Source organism: Epargyreus clarus, unplaced genomic scaffold (genome assembly GCF_041222505.1).
Source record: "Epargyreus clarus isolate Ecla_fem2 unplaced genomic scaffold, WU_Ecla_fem_2.2 ptg000008l, whole genome shotgun sequence".
In the NCBI taxonomy this organism is placed as follows: Eukaryota; Metazoa; Arthropoda; class Insecta; order Lepidoptera; family Hesperiidae; genus Epargyreus; species Epargyreus clarus.
Genome location: NW_027332216.1, coordinates 12497137 through 12518658, shown reverse-complemented (window position 1 = coordinate 12518658; position 21522 = coordinate 12497137). Strand labels below are relative to the sequence as shown.

The 21522-nt window shown below is 35.9% G+C and overlaps 1 protein-coding gene across 1 annotated transcript; it reads left to right on the top strand.

The window, feature by feature from the left end:
- Window positions 1-5178: 5178 nt before the first annotated feature.
- On the top strand, window positions 5179-7465 carry LOC140744465 (cytokine receptor-like). The gene has a single exon (XM_073076067.1). The coding sequence runs from the start codon at window positions 5331-5333 to the stop codon at window positions 7392-7394; it is 2064 nt and encodes a 687-aa protein (XP_072932168.1). The 5' UTR covers window positions 5179-5330; the 3' UTR covers window positions 7395-7465.
- Window positions 7466-21522: the final 14057 nt, after the last annotated feature.

Sequence of the window (21522 nt, the reverse complement as noted above, 5' to 3'; positions counted from 1 at the left end):
TGCTGTTATTAGGTAGAAATAGGTGTGGCGGTGGTGCCGCCGGAGTCGAACCACAAAGGGTTCTACCACCTTCAAACTTTTTTTGGTCGTCGTTTATCAGATTTTACATGGACAGACTTTTTAACATGGAAACGTCTTTGGTATTGACGCATATTTGAAATTATGGATATTATCAGTGGGACTGCATGACTTATTACTTCAACTTCATGATAACATACAAACGATTATGCGAACTGAAATTCCACGTTTAAAGAATCTGGTAACAGCTATTTACATAACAATGCGACATGGTTTTATTTTCAATCATCATTCTAGACACGTAACTGGAGCGGTTGAAGTGAAAGCCAGTGGTTTCAAATTCGGCCTCTCAATCTGGGGTTCAAGGTTTGAATCCCAGGCAAATACAGCGCTGATAGTATTTGCTCTACGTCGAACTGAAGGTTGTGTCGCTTGTTGTTGGTCTCTAGAGCCCATTTTTAATAATCAATCTATCCAATGATTTGCCTGCCAATGATCGACATTTGAATTTGAATTTCTGTGTATCATAAATAGTCAAATTTCAATATTTAATAGGATAGTATCGAACCGCCCAGCCCCGGCCAGAGCGGCCCCGGGAAGGACGGCGATACTCGTATGTGTGGTCGTATACCGTCGTACGCACCAGACGGTGTGGTGAGCGCCAAGTTCACCTGGGCGGAGCTCGACGGGGCAACGCGCTAAGAGGACTCCGGTTGCGTTTCTTTGGAGATCCTGGAGCCCTCTACGCAGCGCCGAGGAAGAATCCCACATAACCATGCGTCGCTCCCACGGCACCGGGTACCTTTTGAAGGTTTACCGGGTACCCTCGTAAACAAAAAAAAGGAGGTTATTGCTACCCGTGTAGGTATACCATTTACATTTATATTCACTGCTGATAAAAATACGCAAAACAGGCATACAACGCAAATCCGTGTATCTTTTACCTAATTTAGTTATCTGTGAAGTGATAACAAGATAAATGAAAATAAAACATTTGTACCAATTCGTAGAAATTGTTTTCGGGTAACGGAGTATGTAGCTAGTGAGATAAGTTATTCAAATTCAAATTCAAATCTCATTTATTAAAAATTGATTCATATAGAATACTTTTTGAAAGTCAACAAACTACCACCGCTTCGGAAGGTATTTCGCTATGGAGAAGAAGCGGCGCAAGAAACTCCATACGTGTGCATATTTGCATCTTTTAAAAGGTTACTGGTTTTCATAGTCAACCTTAATATCGTAAAGGTTATTATAAAATTTCTGATTATATTGATGATTATATCAGCTTGGGTCTGATCAATAACAAAATGATTAATTAATTAAGAAAATGTCAAAGTGTAGCGTATCTTGCTAAACGAACTTCTTTTTTAGATAAATGTAAAGCAAGATACTGGAGCTAATGCTTTATTAATTATATGTAATAATGATGGCATTAAAAAAAAGAGAATAATTATTATTAAAAAAAAGACAAAGAAACTCAGTGGTTCTTACCGGATCTTCTCAGTAGAGGTCGCGTTCCGATTCGGTAGTAGTTTAAGAAAAATATTGTAACTGACAATTTGTAAGTGCCGTCGTCAGCATATACAAAATAAATATATTTCATTTCATTTCATAAATGTTAAAAACAATCAACGGGTTTCACTCCAGGAGTGCCGCAGAAGGCAGAAGTGAAAACTTTCGAAACCTAACCTGAATAATAAAATATAATAAATAAAAAATGAAACTGACATATTGACATTTTTTTATGCTGCTATCGGATGACATCTTACGAATTTTCGATCAGGCCACGTGACCTGACGTGAGTTTAACATTTTTTACCCATCCAAAAACAGTGCACAACTCTAAGAAGTTTTCACTTCAATAAAAACAATATGTCACCGTCGTCAACTTATCATTTATTAAGACAGATTTATTAAAAATCGATTAATATTGTTTATAAAACATTTAATACACAGAAATAATCGATTATTATTTTTCACATCCCTAAATAATGCTCTATATACATACATCAATCCGGATGTCAAAAATTAGTCCGGTTAGTTGAGGTACAGTGCCACTATGCGTTTGGTTAAAATGGCTTACGGGAAAATTGTCTTTTATTTCCCTTTATCGTGGTTTCTACGAAGTTGATGGCGTTGTTACATTGGATTAGTTCGCGTGTCAACTTATTATCTAATTTTCCGAATTACATTTACGATTGAATAACAGGAAAATGTTGTCAAACTGTTTTTTAATCTCATACACCCATCTCTGTCCCTGTCTGTCTTGAAATTATTGTTATTTCAGATCAATTATGATTATGATCTCTGAAGTCTTTGCGCAAAACTATAAGCGTATATTGCGTAGCAACGTAAGGGCATAATAACGCAGCTATGTACTCGATCGATTGCTTCTCGGTTTTATGACCATTTTGCCAAGAAATCTATAATTATAACTTATGTATAGACAGAACTGTCAAACCATAACCAAATCGATTTTTCGTCGATCGTTCCGTCGTTCAAAATCGTAAAAGGAACTGTATAAGTGTTTTGCATTTTAAATGTATAGAAGCTCGCTTAACACATTACACATTAGATATCTAATTAAATTTATTGGAATAGACATATTTTATTCATAAATTTGTCGATTGCGAGAATCATAGTCGATAAAATATTCAAAGCGGTTTAATGTTTGCTGATTTTCAGAGAACTACACCACATAGCAAATATCGATTCTTGTTATAGCGTGATTCTTTGAAACGCGGGGAATGAACCCTCCCAATGTCACATGGGTACATCCTTGACAGTTCTAAGAGGACTATCAACTTTGATAACATTACAATATCGATAAGGGTTACGTAGAAACAATTTTAATTTCAAGCTTGTGGATTGATAACGATTGATGTTCTTTCGTTATCAGCGACCTTTTGTGAGATTGTTCGGAAGTATTTTTTTCCTGTGTACCATCTGCGGAAGGTAATGTTTTTCGAACGTATGTTAAATGTATGTATGTTTTATTATTTGGCCATAAATAAGTATATATATCTCACCGCCATGTAATTGAAATTTAAATGGCTTAAACGGCTGACAATTCTCTCAGCCATTTAATAGCTGTCATGGTGTAATTTACGCGGAACAATGCCGACATGCGCAGTTAAGTGGTGCAAAAACACGAAATCGAAGAAAAAGTGCGGAGAAATATCGTTTCATTCGTAAATGATCTAAAAACTACATTTTTATAATATTTTCAAATACGAAAATAAATGACAGTGACAATTTCAATTGTCAAAACTGGTTACATTTTTTTGTTAGGAGTGAATAATCTTTTCTAATCTATGTATTTGGCATGCTCTTCAGTCCAAACGGCTTAGATTTAAATAAGTATATGATATGGCTATCTTGTGAAAATATCGTGTTTGTATTATACATATATACTCTCTATTCATTTGTTTACCTATTACTGCTTAAGATAAAGTTTTGTGAAAAACGGAAAGACAGCGGAGTCATAGTAATAAGGTTGACAGCAAAAAAGGAAATACGGAAATATTTAAAATATAGTGATAATGAAGCGAGAAACTTTGCAAATTCTAGAAACCGTTTTCAAAGTATACTTTGCGAAACATAAAATTGTTTTCGCATAATATTATAGTTCTATTACCGGGAACCAGTTTTATTAAAATCTTGCCATTCGCGGAAGGTGAGTGCTATTTTGATTCCAAGAATACAATTGGAATATTCACATGCGGATCTAGAAATAGCTAGTAGGGATGTCGATCTGAGGATCATCAGAGTCGATGTTTTGGATCAAAAAATATGGATATTTTAATCGATGTATCCGTGAATCGATCTCGCGAAGTTACAGTTACCGAAAGTCGACATTAGGTTTTTTCTATTTTAATTATTTATACATATAATAATATATATTTTTTCAATATATTCACACATTAACAAAACATCGACTATTTAGCCTATTTAGATCTATTGGATATTTTGTGAAGTGATTTGTCAGACTTCGTTTCAAATAAATGAAAATCGATATTTTCGAAAAGAATCTACATCTCTAACCTGGAGATGGTAGGGTAATACTCTGGCTCACTTACTCAACGAATAAAATTTAAATATAAATACGTAATATATTAAACGTTGTGAAAAACTGGAATGTACGTTAATTGCTTGGTTTTTCTGACTGCAAAAACGTTTATACGGCTATTTAATTACAGCTTTTCCTGTTTGAAATCGTCCCGACTTAGTTCTCGGGGGTAACTATGGAGTAGGGGGTTTAAGTGGGTTGACATAGATATTCAAGGGCGGTAGCAGCCGCTTACCATCAGGTGAACTGCAAACGAGCAACCCCACGATTTACCGTAAAGCTGCCACCACTGACCAGTAACACTCTTTTTAAAAGTGTCTTTTTAACTTTTACCACTCCCTTCAAAACATAGTAGGTAGCAATACGAGCAAAGGTGCCCCCGAAGCCAATTTAATATAAAGGACAAAGGTACAAAAGTAACTTGGTTAATTTTCGCTAAACGTAACATCACATTTCCGAGTAGCAATCGAGTCTCTAATTACGCGTTCGCGGTAATACGGCGGTCCGTCTGTACGTCGGTAATTACTAATTACTACATTCGAATGTACCGCTTCGGCGAACCCCGACTGTTACGTGTAACTCGCAATTGGTGTGGACCAGCCTTTCTCAAAGTGGACGATGACCCCACCACCATGGGGGCACTAGAAGCATTGGAAGTTGGAAGGTTAATATTAGTATATATAATAATATATATTTTATTACTTTATTTAAAATTTCTTGTAAACCTAGGGGTTACGAAAACATAAAATACTGGTTTACTTATAATTGTAAAAAGCTTACAAAATCTTTCTTGTAATAAAAATATTCTATTTAATGAAAAGTAGTTTTTCTCTCACTATTGTGTCAATTACTACTACGTTTATCCTAAACAGATCTTTCTTCTTCAAAAGTGACTAAGTTTACCCGATGACAAAAAGTGTTTGTTTTTCTGACCTCTGCCTTCCGGGCACTCAGATAACGAATACGATGATTGCCTACTGTGTCTTTATTAATAATGTGGTAAATCATAGACGCTTAGTTATATTTCATCGGCGATGGGAAACGGTCGCGATTCGTGTTGTAAGCGATCGAAGTGCAGTGATTCGAAGATAGGGCGGCTGCTTCGATCATGGGGCTGGTGTTTACTGATACAGTGCTGGGTAGCGGTGCCTGGCGTACTTTCGAGTTGCTACGGTGTAAATGTGACGCTGACAGTTCATCCTGAGGGTGACATTGTCGTCCGGCACGGGGACCCGCTAGAGATGTTTTGTACAGCGAATGGTTACTCCTCCGACGACATTGAATTCACGTCATTGGGTGTAAGTTTGCAGTCGGAGAAGATCAACGAAACGACCAGAAGGTTGTATATTTTAAATCCTGAAAAACAACTTAGAGCGTATTATTGTCGAAACAAGAAGACATCAAAAAAATGTGTATCACGTGTGCTCGTGGATTCTCCTCCTGCTGACGTAACAGACTTCAGCTGTATATCGAAGAATCTTGACCTACTAAATTGTTCATGGACCGACCCGCCTTCATACCGCTTTAACAACTATACACTAACATTCGACGTACGTCATAACATTGTGCATCCGTACTGCACTGTAAAGTCTACGAGTATCGGAACAAGATATTGTACGTGGGATAGCCTCAGTTTGCCCAGATATAGACAGCAGGAGGAGACCTATTACTTCTTAATGAAAACTTGTAATGCCATAGGATGCAATAATCAGAATTTCACTGTAGACCACTACTCCATTGTAAAACCTGATCCACCGGCAAATTTGAAGGTCGTTAACATTGAACCACACAGCGTAACTCTAAAGTGGAAAATTTCTAGCAATATGTTTGATTTACTCTCATGTGGAGTTGAACATATAATCGAGTACCAAATAGCTGGAATTGATAATGTTACACATTTCCACCGAGTAGATTCTTCATTGTTGCCTTCTAAGAACAAGAGAGAATATACATTTCAGTTAAGCAATTTGCCGTATGCGTACATGCAATATGAAGCGAGAATATATATTAAGACAAAAAAGGCTGTAAAACGTGAATTTTGGTCAGATTTCAGTTACGTAGTGTTTTATACTGCTAGTGAACGGCCAAATAGACCTCCTGAGACGATCGCGGGAGCTTTTGAACAAGCCGTGTGGCAAGGAATGAGAACTATATACGTATATTGGAAACAAATTGAAAAATATGAAGAAGCAGGAGCCAATTTTACATACAAAGTACTCTACATTCAAGGAGATAAAACATTTCCAATTGTAAGTCCTAATAAGCAAAAGAGTCAGGGCTATGTTGTCATCACAGATATTTCTTTAAAAGCGTTAGATATTTATGTTTCGTCATCGAATACAAAAGGATCTTCTCTTACCAGTAGCCATATGTACATCCCATCGAAACAGGAAAGAGTTCCCCTAAGTCTTACTTCGTTTAGTAAACTTGCTCATGAAAATGGCACTTATCAGTTATTCTGGGATGATGTTGAAAATGTAGATAATTACACACTATTTTGGTGCCACCACACTGTTTCACATATATGTTCAGGTCGCATGGATTTCACTGTACTGGATGCTAGAAAGAATAATTATATTATTGACCTACCTAAAGAATATCCATATCAATTTGCAATATCTGCCAATAAAGGTACAAGTTCTACTGGTATGGTTTGGACTACATGCGATATCTCAAAAGATGGATTTGTAATGTATAGAATTCCTGCTAGCTTACATTATGATCCACCGGGGAAAACATCCCTTCGTCTAAAATTTCAGATGGGCTGTGCTCTTCAAAATGGTATAATTACTGGATACGACATAACTTATTGTCCAATAGCACTCACGAGTGGCTACTGCGATGAATCTGTTGAAAATATGCATATGTACATATCAGACCCCAAACAAATGGATGTTGTTATAAAAAATTTGCAACCATTTACAACGTACCAAGTTAGTTTATCCGTTAATACTGTTTACGGTAAAAAAGATATTGAAGATGGCACTGCTGTATTTACCACATTAGAAGACACTCCAACTAGCCCCGTCAATATTGTTGTGTCTAATATAAAAAGTGATTCATTAGTAATATCGTGGGATCCTCCACTTAAAAGTAATGGTATTATCGGGAAATATGTAATATATAACTATGATAAGAAATATTACGTCATTTCATTTAGAGATGTGTCAAAAAGACGAGTCACTCTTACAGGATTGCAGGCATCTACAAATTATTCCTTTACTGTTCAGGCTTGTAATATAGCAATTGGTGTTTGTTCAAATGCAAGTCCTGATGGTGGCATATTAGTAACAACAAAACCATAAAAAAACATCACTATAACAATATCAGATGGTACATAAGAATGTTCTATTAAATTTGCAATATTTAATATATATCCTTGATGATTTCTTAGCATGTTCATATAGCATTATGCAAAGCAGTGTTTTTATCATTTTACTTTTTATTGTTTACTTTTTTTAATCATACGGTCACTACGCGAATTATATGAAGGGGATCCCGATCTAACCAGGGGGTCGCGATCCACATTTTGATAAACACTGCCGGAAAGAAACAATAAAATCTTACTTAAATAGATTTAGTTTTTTTTACATATACCTACATATATTTCATATATAAATAAAATATAAATCAACCAGAATCTATTTGTAATCGTAATTGTTCTTGTGATTGTTTTGTATTAACGTTGTATGAGAAAGATTTAATCTTTTACAATATATTTTTATATTATATCTCTCATTAAACAAAATGGCTTGTTGTACGAATAATAACTTACATATAAAATTTGTAAATTCCTACATTAATGCTTTAGTAAATTATGAGTAGGTATCTTGTAGATATCTACATATGTAATATACTTTGATGTTGCGCCATATTTGTTCATCAGTAAGCCTATAAGTTTTGAAAACTCAAAAGTAGGTGTATACTACGTTTAACTATTCAAAAAAGTAACTTACCGTTTAAAATCATTTGAAATAATTTATTTATTTGGTTTTTAAAACCTTTTACAAGTCATTTAAAAATTACAAAATAATTTTAATAGAATAATAAATAAACAATATTTTTTACAATATATAAACAAAATTGAGCAAGAAATTTAACAAATATATAATTTGTAGAGACTTCCCGCTACTCGTAAAGAGATGGCGTTGCTGAATCACGCTATCGAAGTTTTCTACACATCTTGCATATATACAAGCTCCGAACTGAGACTATCGGAGCACGGCCGCTCCCCTCACCTCACGGGCATGTTCACCTAGCCCGACGAGCCCTTTGCCAAAATTAGTAATAATTATTTAAAATATGGTGTCTAGTTTTGTTAAAGAAATAAATGTAATTTAAAAGTAATATAAGGAATAAACGGAACTCACCCATAGTATGTAAGTAATTTCAATTCCAAATTATGATAGACAACAGTAACACTATAGCCAACCATGCCCAGTCAAAATCACTGAAAATGTTAAGTGGAGACTAACACAGTGGCAAATTATTTCTTTATAGTAATATTATTATACGTTTCAACAATGCCGTGAAGCATAATTAGAGGTGATATTGATTATTTCCCGGAACGCAACAGTTATAGGATAGAGACACGTGCTACAAACATAATTATATTTTATATATATTTATAAAAGTGGATATTCGACTCTATGTCTCTTATAGAATCGTAAACTATGCATTTGATCATGTGATCTTTAGCAAAGATTTTGTGCTGTGAACCCACGAAGGTTTCTGAGTTGGTACGACCAATTTTCGACAGATAGCGCCAACCATTTTTCAGTCATATGTATGATATGTTAATTTTCTTAAAATGCGGGCGAAGCCACAGGCTCTACTAGTACTGTATATATAAAGGTGGTAGAACCATTGTATATTACGTAGGTAGGTAGGTATTTTAATACTTATACATTTTTTTATACTTAATAGTGCAGCGGACTAGCAAGTGCATACTGCCGCCCATGGACATCTGAAATCAATAAAATGCCTCGGAAAAGTATATCTCCTTTACCACACCCTATAGACGCAGCAGCGCAGCGATTTCAAATGACCATAGGCGTCAGTGGTCACTTACCATCAAGTGGACTGGACACATTCGTCTGTTACTTCAGTAAAAAAACAAGGTGCGTAATAAGAAGAATGTGATGAAATAATTATTCCAAGATCTATTTAATTACCCTTTTCGTTTATACGTAGAATTGTACAATGATAGGAGTATTTAGCAAGCATATTATTTGTATGAGTTTTTCCAATAAAGCAAGCCATAATAGAAGATACTGCAATTTCTAAGAAAACTCTTCATATAATTAGTCGTAGGTAAGTTGTGACTGCGATTTCCTTGAAGATTGATCTCGGATTTTACCTGTAACATTTTCTGAAAAATAATATGATTGGTCCACAAATAATAATACGGTAGCAAACAAGTTTGCAGTCCAGCTGATGATAGGCAAGCAGCCACTGCCGCCTATGGACCTGTAGTCATTCCGGGATAAAATTAGTCTTACCTAATATTGGCCTAAAATCACCCATTATAGGAACCCGATATAGGACGACCTTCACCGAGCTGCTTAATTGATGAAACGTTTTTTTATATCAAATTAAATATGTCCAAAAGTATATTGAAAATGGGTTGACTAAAAAATTTCAGCCCAATATAGTACAGTTTATTTTTCTTAAAATTTTCACTTTTTTCATTAATAGAAAGATGACATAATAATCGAAAGTATCAAGCCTTATAATATGCAAACGTTAGGATGTCAATTTTTTCCCGTCACAGTCCTTGAGTAGGCCAACTTGATTACCTGTTTATACCCGCCTACCCAAGGGTTGTGACAGGAAAAGAATAGTCAACCTAACATTTGCAAATTCTATAGGCTTCATATTTTCGATTCGTATGTAATTTGTCCAAAAATCAGACCAGTGAAATGAATAAGATTTTTTTTTTATTAAAAAAAATAATATCTTTAATATATCTTTATTCTGTCTCGTGCACGCGTATCCACCATTTGTTAACCCATTCCCTTTCACAGGTCTGCTAGAAGAAATTTCGTTACGAATAAGCAGTACCTTTGCACAAAATGTTATTTTTAAGTCTTTTGTATCAGTTGTCTATGTGTGCATAAATAAATAAATAAAAAATCATATTCTGGACAATCTTAGACAATCCATTTGCAATATACTTTTTGAAATATTTAAGTCGATATAAAAAATGTTTCATCCATTAAGTAGCTCGGTGAAGGTCATCTTATATCGGGATATTAAACCCTACCACAACCTCCAAACCAGAACCCGCCAGCGCTTAACACTGCTGTTATTAGGTTATAATTATTAATTATAGTTTAAAACTAAAAACCACGATAAAATCGCACAAGGAAAATCGTTAATCCTGATTCCTGACGATCCTGATGAGGAGAATGGGATAAAATGATTAAAATCGTGTATTGTCATCAGTTTTTGATAATTGTTTAAAATTTTATATTAATCGGATCGTTCAAAGTGGGTTAAAATCGAGTTCAAAGATTCCGTTACATACATAGATACATACATACATACAACCCAAGCTAATAAAAGCGTGGTAAAACTAGGTGTGGCAGTGGTGCCGCCGGAGTCGATCCACAAAGGATTACCTCTTTCAACCATTGTGTTTCGATCATAATTGAGGCAATATTGTCATGTCTGTTTATTTCCGTGATCTGTGGTCAAGCTCCACAGACCAACACAAAGATACAAATGATACGCAATAGCTTTATTCGAGACTGATCATGGTTCCACGAAATATTGTATCATGATTCTCGATAGGTAAATTATAAGAAAAGGGTGTAACGTGGGATGACTACACGATTATTTTATACAAGGCTTCAATCGCTGGTTCTCTTGCACTGTAATACATAAAAGAGAAAACCTGACTACTTAGAATACATCACTTAAAACTTGACCAAGTGTAAGTCGAACTCATCTATGGAGGATTCCGTACTAACATTTTTTTTATTTTTTTTTTTATTTTTAATAAGTATTTCTTTATTTTGACCGTGGCAGACATAGTCGTAAATGCATTGTGAAAATTTAAACTTTTTTCCCTTTACAGTTCAACAGTTAGTACGAATAATGGTGCTAAATACCGGTTCCCTTTATAGGGACCTTATTTTATGTAACTTTTAGTAGGTATTTATTGTTTATCCCTGTAGTTCTGGGACCAAAAAAGGGCTAAAGTATCCCCTGCCTGCATAAGAGGTAAAAGGGGGATTATAGGGTCGCAGGCGACAAGAGTGGGAGCACGAACCGCCCGGCCAGCGGCCCGAGGAAGGACGGTGGTATTTGCGGTCGCATGCCGTCGTACGCACCAGATGGTGTGGCGAGCGTCAAGCTCACCTGGGCGGAGCACGACGGAGCAACCGGCTAAGACTACTCCGGTTGCGTACCTTTTTAGATCTCGGAGCCCTCTACGCAACGCCGAGGATAGCCACCAGGGAGGGTTTTCGTGCGGTAAGAATCCCACATAACTCCGCGTCGCTCGAAAGGCACCGGGTATTTATTTATTTATTTATGCACATATAGATCACTGATACAAAAGACTTATAAATAACATTTTAAACCTTTTGAAGGTTCCCATCTTAAACAAAAAAAAAGGTTATTGTTGCCTACTACGGTTCGGGAGGTTAATCCCAGTGACAGACAGACGGATGGACAGATAGCGGAGGGTAAGTAGCAAATAGGTTTCCGTTTTTATCTTTTGCGTACGGAATCCTAAAAGAGACCAAAACAGATGGACATTCCAACAAGTAATATGAGTCAACCAAAGATTCTGACAAGGCCAAAAATTAACAGCAAACTTAAAACAGATCTATAGTTTCCTTAGAAATTTTATTAACAAAAGGATAACGATAATATTAATATAATAAAACCAAATTATAACCTTTATACATTTGTATACCTACTTAGGAAAAATAAGCTGGACTAGGTTACATTCTACTCTTATAACATAAATAATTATAGTTTAAAGACTAAAAACCACGCTAAAATCGCACAATGTAAGTCGTTAATCCTGATTCTTGACGATCCTGATGAGGAAAATGGGATAAAATTATTAAAATCGTGTATTTTCATCGGTTCTTGATAATTGTTCAAAGTTTTAAATTAATCGAACCGTTCAAATTGGGTAAAAATCGAGTTCAAAGATTCCGTCACATACAAACATACATACATACATACAACCCAAGCTAATATAAAAGCGTGATAAAAATATAATAAATTGTATAACTTTATTGTTTTAAAAAGTTTAAGTTTTCAGCAACATAAAGACCTTGAAAATTTATCTTTCTGCGTATTGTGAGAATCATAAACTCATATCTACTGTGAAGTTGCGTAAATTCAAGTTATAGTACCCCTTTTAGTACCTAATTTCAAGGAAATAACCCATTAACAAGTTTGCTTTATCGGCTTCTCAGAACATACGATTAAAATACTAAGAACGATTTGATTATGTAGTAATTAAAATTGTTGCCTACTTCTGTTATCGTTATCAGTAGCTGACATAATAAACGTTTCTGGTTCACAAGTCAATGACTCCTTATATCAACAACCGGTGTCTTTACCACTGCAGGGAAGGGTGTTGGTCTCCATCCAGAATGGGAAGAGGTTTTAGCCACAGCTCATCATGCTTTACATACTTTTGAGAACTTTTTTAAACATATAAATAGTTCAGGGCGAATTTTTCAGCTGGGCAGAGCGCTGAGAGCTGAGAAAAAACCTTTTTTATCATGTCATAAAGTCGTCCTTAATAATGAAAATTAACAAATTAAACGTATACTAGAGATGTTATATTAGGGTTATTTTTAGGTAATCCTATTATTTAATATATTAGCTATCGTAAATTATGATACCATACCTATTACTGGATATTAGTCAAATATTAGTGAACCGATCATTATTAGCTACTTAATGTAATATGTAATATGATACCTGCGTAGATAACATTATCTACAATAATTAATATGAAATACAAGATCTCCAGAATATGCACGTAAGGTGATTAAATTTTCCTTCATGCTTCAACAGGCTTAATTGTTTTCAGGCACATGTTTGTGTGAGTTTCGAACGGTTGTAGGGAGTTTCCATATTTCTACTGTGGTCGCTCGGCGAGTGAATGAGAGGAGATGACCGCGGCCGACAAACAATATTATCATAACAAGGCGACTCGCCTGCTCGCCTCGCTATTACGCGTCTCTATTATTTGACTAGCACCTTTTACTCTATATTCGCCTATCCTAATATGAATATACATTATATTATAATACCTGTAGCTATTATTAATATATTAGTTACACCTCTAACTTATACGGTCGAATTGAGAAACCTCCTTCTTTTTTGAAGTCGGTTAATTAATTTAAAAAGATATTAAAACACCCAACTGTTAACAAATATACGTTAAATCCATCAAGCCGTTTGTGCTGTGAGGCGTACCAAAGAATCAACCCCAGATAAGACTAGATTCCTATCTGAGATAAGCCACATATCCCTGAAGTAAGTTGGAGCGCCTCAGATAAGTTTGTACTTCAAAGCGGAGGACAGCGGCACTTAACACAGCTATAGACAGGAATTAAATAGGGGTCACGGTGGTGCCTCCGGAGTCAACAAAAGTTTCTACCACCTTTTGAAGCAGGTGCAATAAATATAATATATGTTTCTACTTTCTTCAGGTAGTACACATAGATTAGTAAAGATACTTCGCCGCCTTGATTGAATGAAGCCACAAACGGCTTATTAGTAAGTTCTTTGTTTGAATTCTTGACAAATAAAAACATTTTTAGAGAAAATTTACGAATAAATAACTAATACTGCGTAGTTTACATAATAAATAAATAATTATTTCAAATATTTTAGGGACATTTTAGCACGGAGACGTGGCAAAACTTTTTTACGCAACTATTTCAATTCTCAAAACTGGGTACATTTTCTCGTTAGGAGTGAGTAATCTTTACTAATATATGGTAGTACATTAGTAAGTATGGTAGATGTATATAACTAACAACTGAAAATAAACTCTGATCAGGTTTTCCAAATTATTCTCAAAATTGTGTAATTAAACATGTTGATGATTTATGCGGTTAATTTCGATTTGATTGGATGGCCTGGATGGCAACGATTCCCAGAAATTGGCTTGTGATTATGTGATTTTCATGTTTATAGCATTTAATTATTATACCCATAGATTAGTAAAGATTACTCACTCCTAACAAGAAAATGTACCCAGTTTTGAGAATTGAAATACTTGCGTAAAAAAGTTTTGCCACGTCTCCGTGCTAAAATATCCCTAAAATGTTTGAAATAATTATTTATTTATTATGTAAATTCATGTTAATTACGCAGTATTACTTATTTATTCGCAAATTTTCTCTAAAAATGTTTTTATTTGTCAAGAATTCAAAAAAAGAACTTACGATAATAAGCCGGTTGTGGCTTCATTCAATTTCAAGGCGGCGAAGTATCTTTACTAATCTATGATTATACCTAAAGATATTCGTAATATTGGCTTATAACGAGCTTATTAAAAACGTACAAAAAAAACATTTAAACTTACTTGAACAAACGTTATTGAAGGTGGTAGAACCCTTTGTGGTTCGAAACCGTCGGCACCACCGCCACACTTATTTCTGCCTAATAAAAGCAGTGTTAGGCACTGCTGTGTTCCGGTTTGAAGGGTGTGGTAAGGGACACATACTTTTTCGAGACTTTCCAGCTTAGTCCTCAGGGGTAGCGGCGCATCTGTGGCCGACCTCAGGTAGGAATATCTAATCCTATCTGGGATTCATCACAGATGTCCATGGGCGGCGGTAGCCACTTAAAATCAGGTGGACTACATGCTCGTCTGCTACTCCTATATTATAAAAAAAAATCTCTTTCATATGATTTCATTTTCATAATTATAACTAGGTTACTATACTCTTTGATTATATTGTACCTAATCCTAACGAAGTTTTTTAACACTATATATGATAATTATTTCATTTTCATTATTTCATACCTAAATGATAAATACGTAGTTAGTAACGACCGTCTAGTTTTAATGTACAATTACGGAGTTAACTAATTAGTTAAGGCAATTACCATACGTCAAAATAATTACTTTGTAATAATAGTTAATCATTGCTGACATAATTTAATTATTACGAAACCCATGATTCAAAAACGTGGTTCAGATTAACCAAATATTTGGAAAATAATACAACAATAATAATAATGGCCATACAACGTGGCGACGCGGCCAGCATTCTTGGGACTCTACCGGGAGGCAGTGATTTGGACTCATTGTTGTTTTATATTTAATTTTTTATATTTCCTTAAGTTTTAATATTTCTTTTTTTGTTAAAATTATATTTTTTGTATATATTGTATATAGATTTATAGCTTGTAAATAGTTAGATAGATAATGTTTTGTAAATTTAATTAATTGTGATAAAAATAAATGATTATTAAACCGAAAATAATTGGACTGAAAAACAATCGTCTACATTTTTTTTAAATTAACGGCGTCTAAAGGATGCACTGTTTGTGGTGAGACTCCGGTGGCACCACCGTCACATCTATTTCTCCCAAACAACATTAGTATTCAGCGTTGTTGTGTTCCGCTTTGAAAGGCGTGGTAAGGGAGACATACTTTTCCGAAGCGTTCCAGCTTAGTCCTCAGGGTTAGCAGCGCATCTGTGGCCAACCTCCGGTACGAATATCGAATACTATCTGGAGTCGATTACAGATGTTCATGGGCGGCAGAAGCCACTTACCATCAGGTGGACTGCATACTCGTCTGCTACTCCATATTATAAAAAATACTTATCAGACGCGTTCCAACTTAGTCCTCAGGTAGGAATCTTATCTGGGGTTGATCACAGGTGTACAAGGGTAGCAGCAATATAGTAACGGTTATTTGCAATGTAAGACTTCCTTTACAGATACCTCAACGTTACTGTACTACTGTTATATCATACTACTGAATTCCAAAACCATCAACATACGCCTTTCCCACCATAATTGCCTAAAATCGTCAGAATGATTTTTACTATGGAGGTATATAATATGTTATGTATGTTATTATAGATTCAAGTGAAAGAGATTGTAAAATTCTCTTTCTTTATTTTTTTAACAAAACTAAACTAAACTAAAACGCTTTCTACACTCACAGCCCCACACTAGGATTCCCTGTGTCGTGGGTGCTATGAACACACACAGAGACAAATACACAAACACCCAGACCCAGAAACAGAAATCTAAATTCATCATTTAGAAATCTGTCTGGCCGGGGATCGAACCCGGGACCCTCTGCGTGTCAGACCGGCATGGTGACCACTCCGCCACGCGGGTCGTCGAATGTCGTCGAAAAAAAAATACTTATATATAGGTTCTCACCTACTTTAACGTTTTTGGAATATTGATTTATAAGCATGGTGGAAATTTAGATACAGTGTTCGCAATAGTACGAATCCTTGTAAAAACTGATATGTGGTACCTCTTCATTTAAGCAGACATTGTCAATGATAATTTTTTAGAAAGACGTACTTAATTTACATTTTCATAATAAATATGTTTTTGTTAGCACTTTAATAAGCGTATAATTATTTCCAATTTGCGATTTCTCAAAACTGAGTGACGCCATATTTAAATCTTTGTTCTAAGATTGAGGTAATAATATTATTTTATGATTATGTTAATTACTTGAAGCTTATAATACCCTTAGATTGTTCTGTGAATTGAAAAACGAACAATAACGTGAGGTTTACGGAGAAGTGATAAAGATCTTGGTACGTAATAGCGCGTATCTAATGGTATGAATAACCTACATACAAAACAGACAATAAATTCAAGTAAAAATGCTCGAACATGGCAAAATATGAGGTAGCTTAGAAATGCAACAGTTGCCGAAACAGCAACATGATTAAATTATAAATACTGACTTATATATACCGCATGAAAAATAGATAGTAGCCGATTCTCAGACCTACTGAATATGCATATAAAATTTGGTGAAAATCGGTAAAGCTGTTTCGGAGGAGTACGGTAACATTGTGATACGAGAATTTTATATACAGTTAATAATATAGTAGGAAAGTAATTTTTTCGTAGGTAAATACATTCTTGATAATTATTACAAAAATAGCAAAAGCTTGATGTGTATAAAGGCAAACACAAAAAATGTTTCCGTACCGCCATAACCGGCGACGTCGTGTGTCGTAACGTAAAAATTTGCGTCGTGCAACGAGCCGCGCGTTTCGGCGTTTGCTTCAAAAATGGTTTTGGAATGCCATACGACAGGGTGACGCAACGGTCGTTCACACATGGTTGGATATCCACCAGAATTCAGAAGTATCTACTCGTGAGCCATCAATAGGATTGCTTGATTTTTATTGTTTAGCTTAGCCTAGCTTTTTATAATAATATAGGAGTAGCAGACGAGCATGCAATCCACCTGATGGTAAGTGGCTACAGCCGCCCATGGACATCTGGAATCAACCCCAGATAGGATTATATATTCCTAACTGCGGGCTATCCTGGAACGCCTCGGAAAATTATGTCTCCCATACCATACCCATCAAACCAGATCTCAACAGCGCTTAACACTGCTGTTATTAGGCAGAAATAGGTGTGGCGGTGGTACTGCCAGACTCGAACCACAAAGGGTTCTCCCACCTTCAAATTGTGTGATATAAAGATTATTATAGCATAGGGTTGATTAGATCGTCGTACCGCGAATAAATACGATCACTGTCAATAAAATCCATTATAAGTCTATGTAATTTCGTATGTGACTTACAAGAGTAAACGCAAAATTCTGATATTCCTGCTCGATTTAATTATAAACAATTGTCATTGAATTGAGATGCTTCTTACAGGGCAACGCGAGCTAAAGACTGGAGTTACGGAAGCGAGCTGTACGAAGAAAAGAAAAGAAAGACACGTCTGTGGGTAACTTTAACTGGCGGGCGGAAAGTTGAATGGATGTGTGCAGTAAAAACTTCGCCTGTGATCCGGTGACCTATTTTTTCGCTTCTGATACACATTTCATAAATTGTTTGCTTCTGACGATCTTTTTTTTAGCAACTGTGTTTGGATGCCCCCCAGGATTACGGGCCCGGGGCGGAGCGCCCCTTGCCCCCCCCCCCCTCTCCCACCCCCTTAGCTAAAGCCCTTAAATGTCTACAAAACCCTAAAACCCTGAGGCATTACGCTACGTAATCACGCCTCCCTTGATTTGAGTCCCACAGACGTCCCGGATTAAAAGCCCGGATTGTATTCTCTATTTCTGCCATTAGAGACAGCTCCATTAAGGTCTGGATGTAATTTATTATAACTCGAGCATATTCGCAGAACGCCAGCAGTCAATTGCAACTTTACGTTTTATAGGTTTAGAGAGTATAAGAATGTAGCAGGCTGACTAGGGCTGCCTCTTAAAAACGAAAAGTAAAACTGTAATAAAATGTACGAAACATTTTTTTTCTCTCGAGGGGTAAACCTTCAAAAGGTACCGGAGTTATGTGGGACTTTTACCGCACTAAAACCCCCCCGGTGGCCATCCTCGGCGCTGCGTAGAGGACTCCGGGATCTCCAAAGGAACGTGACCGGAGTCTTCTCAGCGCACTGCCCCATCGGGCTCCGCCCAGGACTCACCTTGGATTTGTCACCAGGATTGTGTCACCAAACCGTCTGATGTATACGCCGGAATGCGACCACACATACCGCCGTCTTTCCCGGGGTCGTTGGCCGGGCGGTTCGAGCTCATACTCTTGCCACCCGTAACCCCGAAAGCCCCTTTTTGTCGCCTCTTACGACAGGCAGGGGATAACGTAACCCTATTCTGGTTCCGAAACTACAGGGACAAGGCTATCACTGTTATCTTATATGTTTACCAACATATTTTTGATACACATATTTGTCAAAAAAGTTAATGTTTTCATATGTATAAATGCAAATATACAACACTCATGAGTGGTAACCCTAAGTTGATGTAAACAACTACCCAAAGAAACTTTTCGCAGAAGAATTCTTGTTTGTATTTATAAGTCCGGCGTAAGACATTTGTTATACCCCTAGCGACTGGCGAGTAGACATTAAGGAAAAGAGAGGCGTTGACGTGTTGACAACACATACTATCTTTTTATAAACTGTCCCACTTGGAGAATCTTTTCTCGAGCTGGGTTTAGATCTGAAATGTATCAGAATAGATTATATAATCACAAATACATTTGTGGAGCTTCTTCAATATACTTTCTTTCATCGTGAAAGAAAGCGATGACTATTTTTTTATATTTGTGAGACGGATAAATAAATATAGTAAAGCCATATTTCTTAACTGTTTTTGTAGCCATTTTTCGTGTTAGTACTGGTATAGACCGCGCAAAACTTCTAGTCCGCTCTAAAGTTGTTGCGCGCAGGTTTAGTTAGCATATACTCCGTAAGGGAACACTAACACAGCAATGTCCCGCGCTGTTTTCGTCCCACTAATATCTACAATTTGCTATTGCGACGCGACTGCTTTCTATATCCGGAGCGAAATAGCAGTTTGGCGCGGACTCTACTCAAGGGTAATATTCCTATCGCTAATATTAATATCGCTTATCGCGTCAAATGCGACAGGGTATCGTGACGGGAGCGCGGCGGGAAGCCCAGAACGCATTCTTCAGGGAAATTCGCGGACTAATTTCTAGTTGTTTATTTTCCAATACGTTACCCCATTTTGTATCTTCTCTGGTTTTGAGTATTCGACCTACAACCTTCAATAATTCGCAAGTGTGAAATACGAGTACATCCCAAGAAAGAAGGAAAATTTTATGAATTACTAGCGGTATTTTCTAGTATCATTTTTACAAGCTTTTATTTAACTTTAGTACTAGTTCATATTATGTATCAGTATGGTAGGGCCAAATCTTGTAAATAAGACCCCCTTACCTGTATTCGATTGAGCTAAAACTTTGAAAATATAAGGTTAGTGACGTCATTATAACTCAATATGGCCGGCGCCCTAAGATTGCGAACCAATTTATTACTACGCACCCTTTGATATGGGTATCAAATGAAAGGGGTTTTTACTTTACTAGAAAGCTTATTATAAAAAATATTTTTATATAAAATTTATTTGAAATTATAATGTATGAATCTTATTTTTTTTTTTTTTTTGCTAAAATTTAATTAAATTCTGGGGTTAAAAGTCGTTGCCACTCTTGAATAACTGGGGGCAGAATATAACACCCTGAGGCGAGTTCGACTACGACTCAGTTGGTCGAATCGCGGAAGTATGCGCAAGTGTTCCCGCGTCTCCACTCCCGCAGTGATGCGGAGGCACACCGTCAGGTGATGTCGATTGGAGCCCGACATCACCATCCGTCGGCCCCTAAGGCTGAAGGTACTCGTGCCGAGTTTTCCTAACGATCAAAAAAAGCCCTTGAATAACTGTAAATCATCCTAGATATTAAAATTCTGATTATACTCGGCCACATGTGCGTTGCTTACCCTCAAGACTAAATTGGAACGCCTCTTGCGTCCTCTCGTGTACTTGGCACTGCTGTGGTTAAGCCCTTGATAAGTAAAGATACTTCGCTGCCTTGAAATTGAAAGAAACCACAAAAGGCTGATTTTACAGTTATGTTTTTTAATTCTTAACAAATAAAAAACATTTTTAGAGAAAATTTACGAATAAATAATTAATACTGCGTAATTTACATAATAAATAAATAAGTATTTCAAACATTTTAGCACGGAGCCGTGGCAAAACTTTTTTACGCAACTATTTCAATTCTCATAACTGGTTATATTATCTTGTTAGGAGTGAGTAATCTTTACTAATCTATGGGTTAAGCCGGAATTACCGAAGTCCAACTACAAAGAATTCTGCCATTCGTAACCTGAAGAATGTTTACTGTAAATTTTACGATAATTAAGTTTACGAGTAAAATATTGTATTGCAACATTCATAGATTTTCATTTTCATTATATTCGATTAGAACCTGGTTCATTCCGAGTTCATGAGCCAATATTTGAACAGGTGACATTGATTTCAATGGTCATTCACCTTCTCACATTTTTCTGGTAAAGATTTACATTTATTTATTTATACAAACAATCAAACTGTCTGTTACAAAATATTTATTAAAGTAAGTAACACTACTACAAAATTTATATTTCTGTAAGCAGCCGTTTGTAGTGTGCCTAAGACTCTTAGTTATATAAGTTAGGTTAGGTTAGGTTAGTATTAGGACAGTTATAATAAAGACATTAAACTAACATGCCTCTTACTATACGAGCCTGCTTCATTTACTATATTTACACTACAGTTATGTGGTTTGATTACATTTAGTAGTAATACATCTATGGGTTTGGTCGACGGTTTCTGCTTTAATTCCCGTTATAAACATATCATTGTAATAAATATATGGTGGTAGTCTCTAATTTCAA

Bases quoted from the DNA above. Each gene is read 5' to 3' on its own strand.
- LOC140744465 (XM_073076067.1), top strand. From the start codon at position 5,331: ATGTTTTGTACAGCGAATGGTTACTCCTCCGACGACATTGAATTCACG.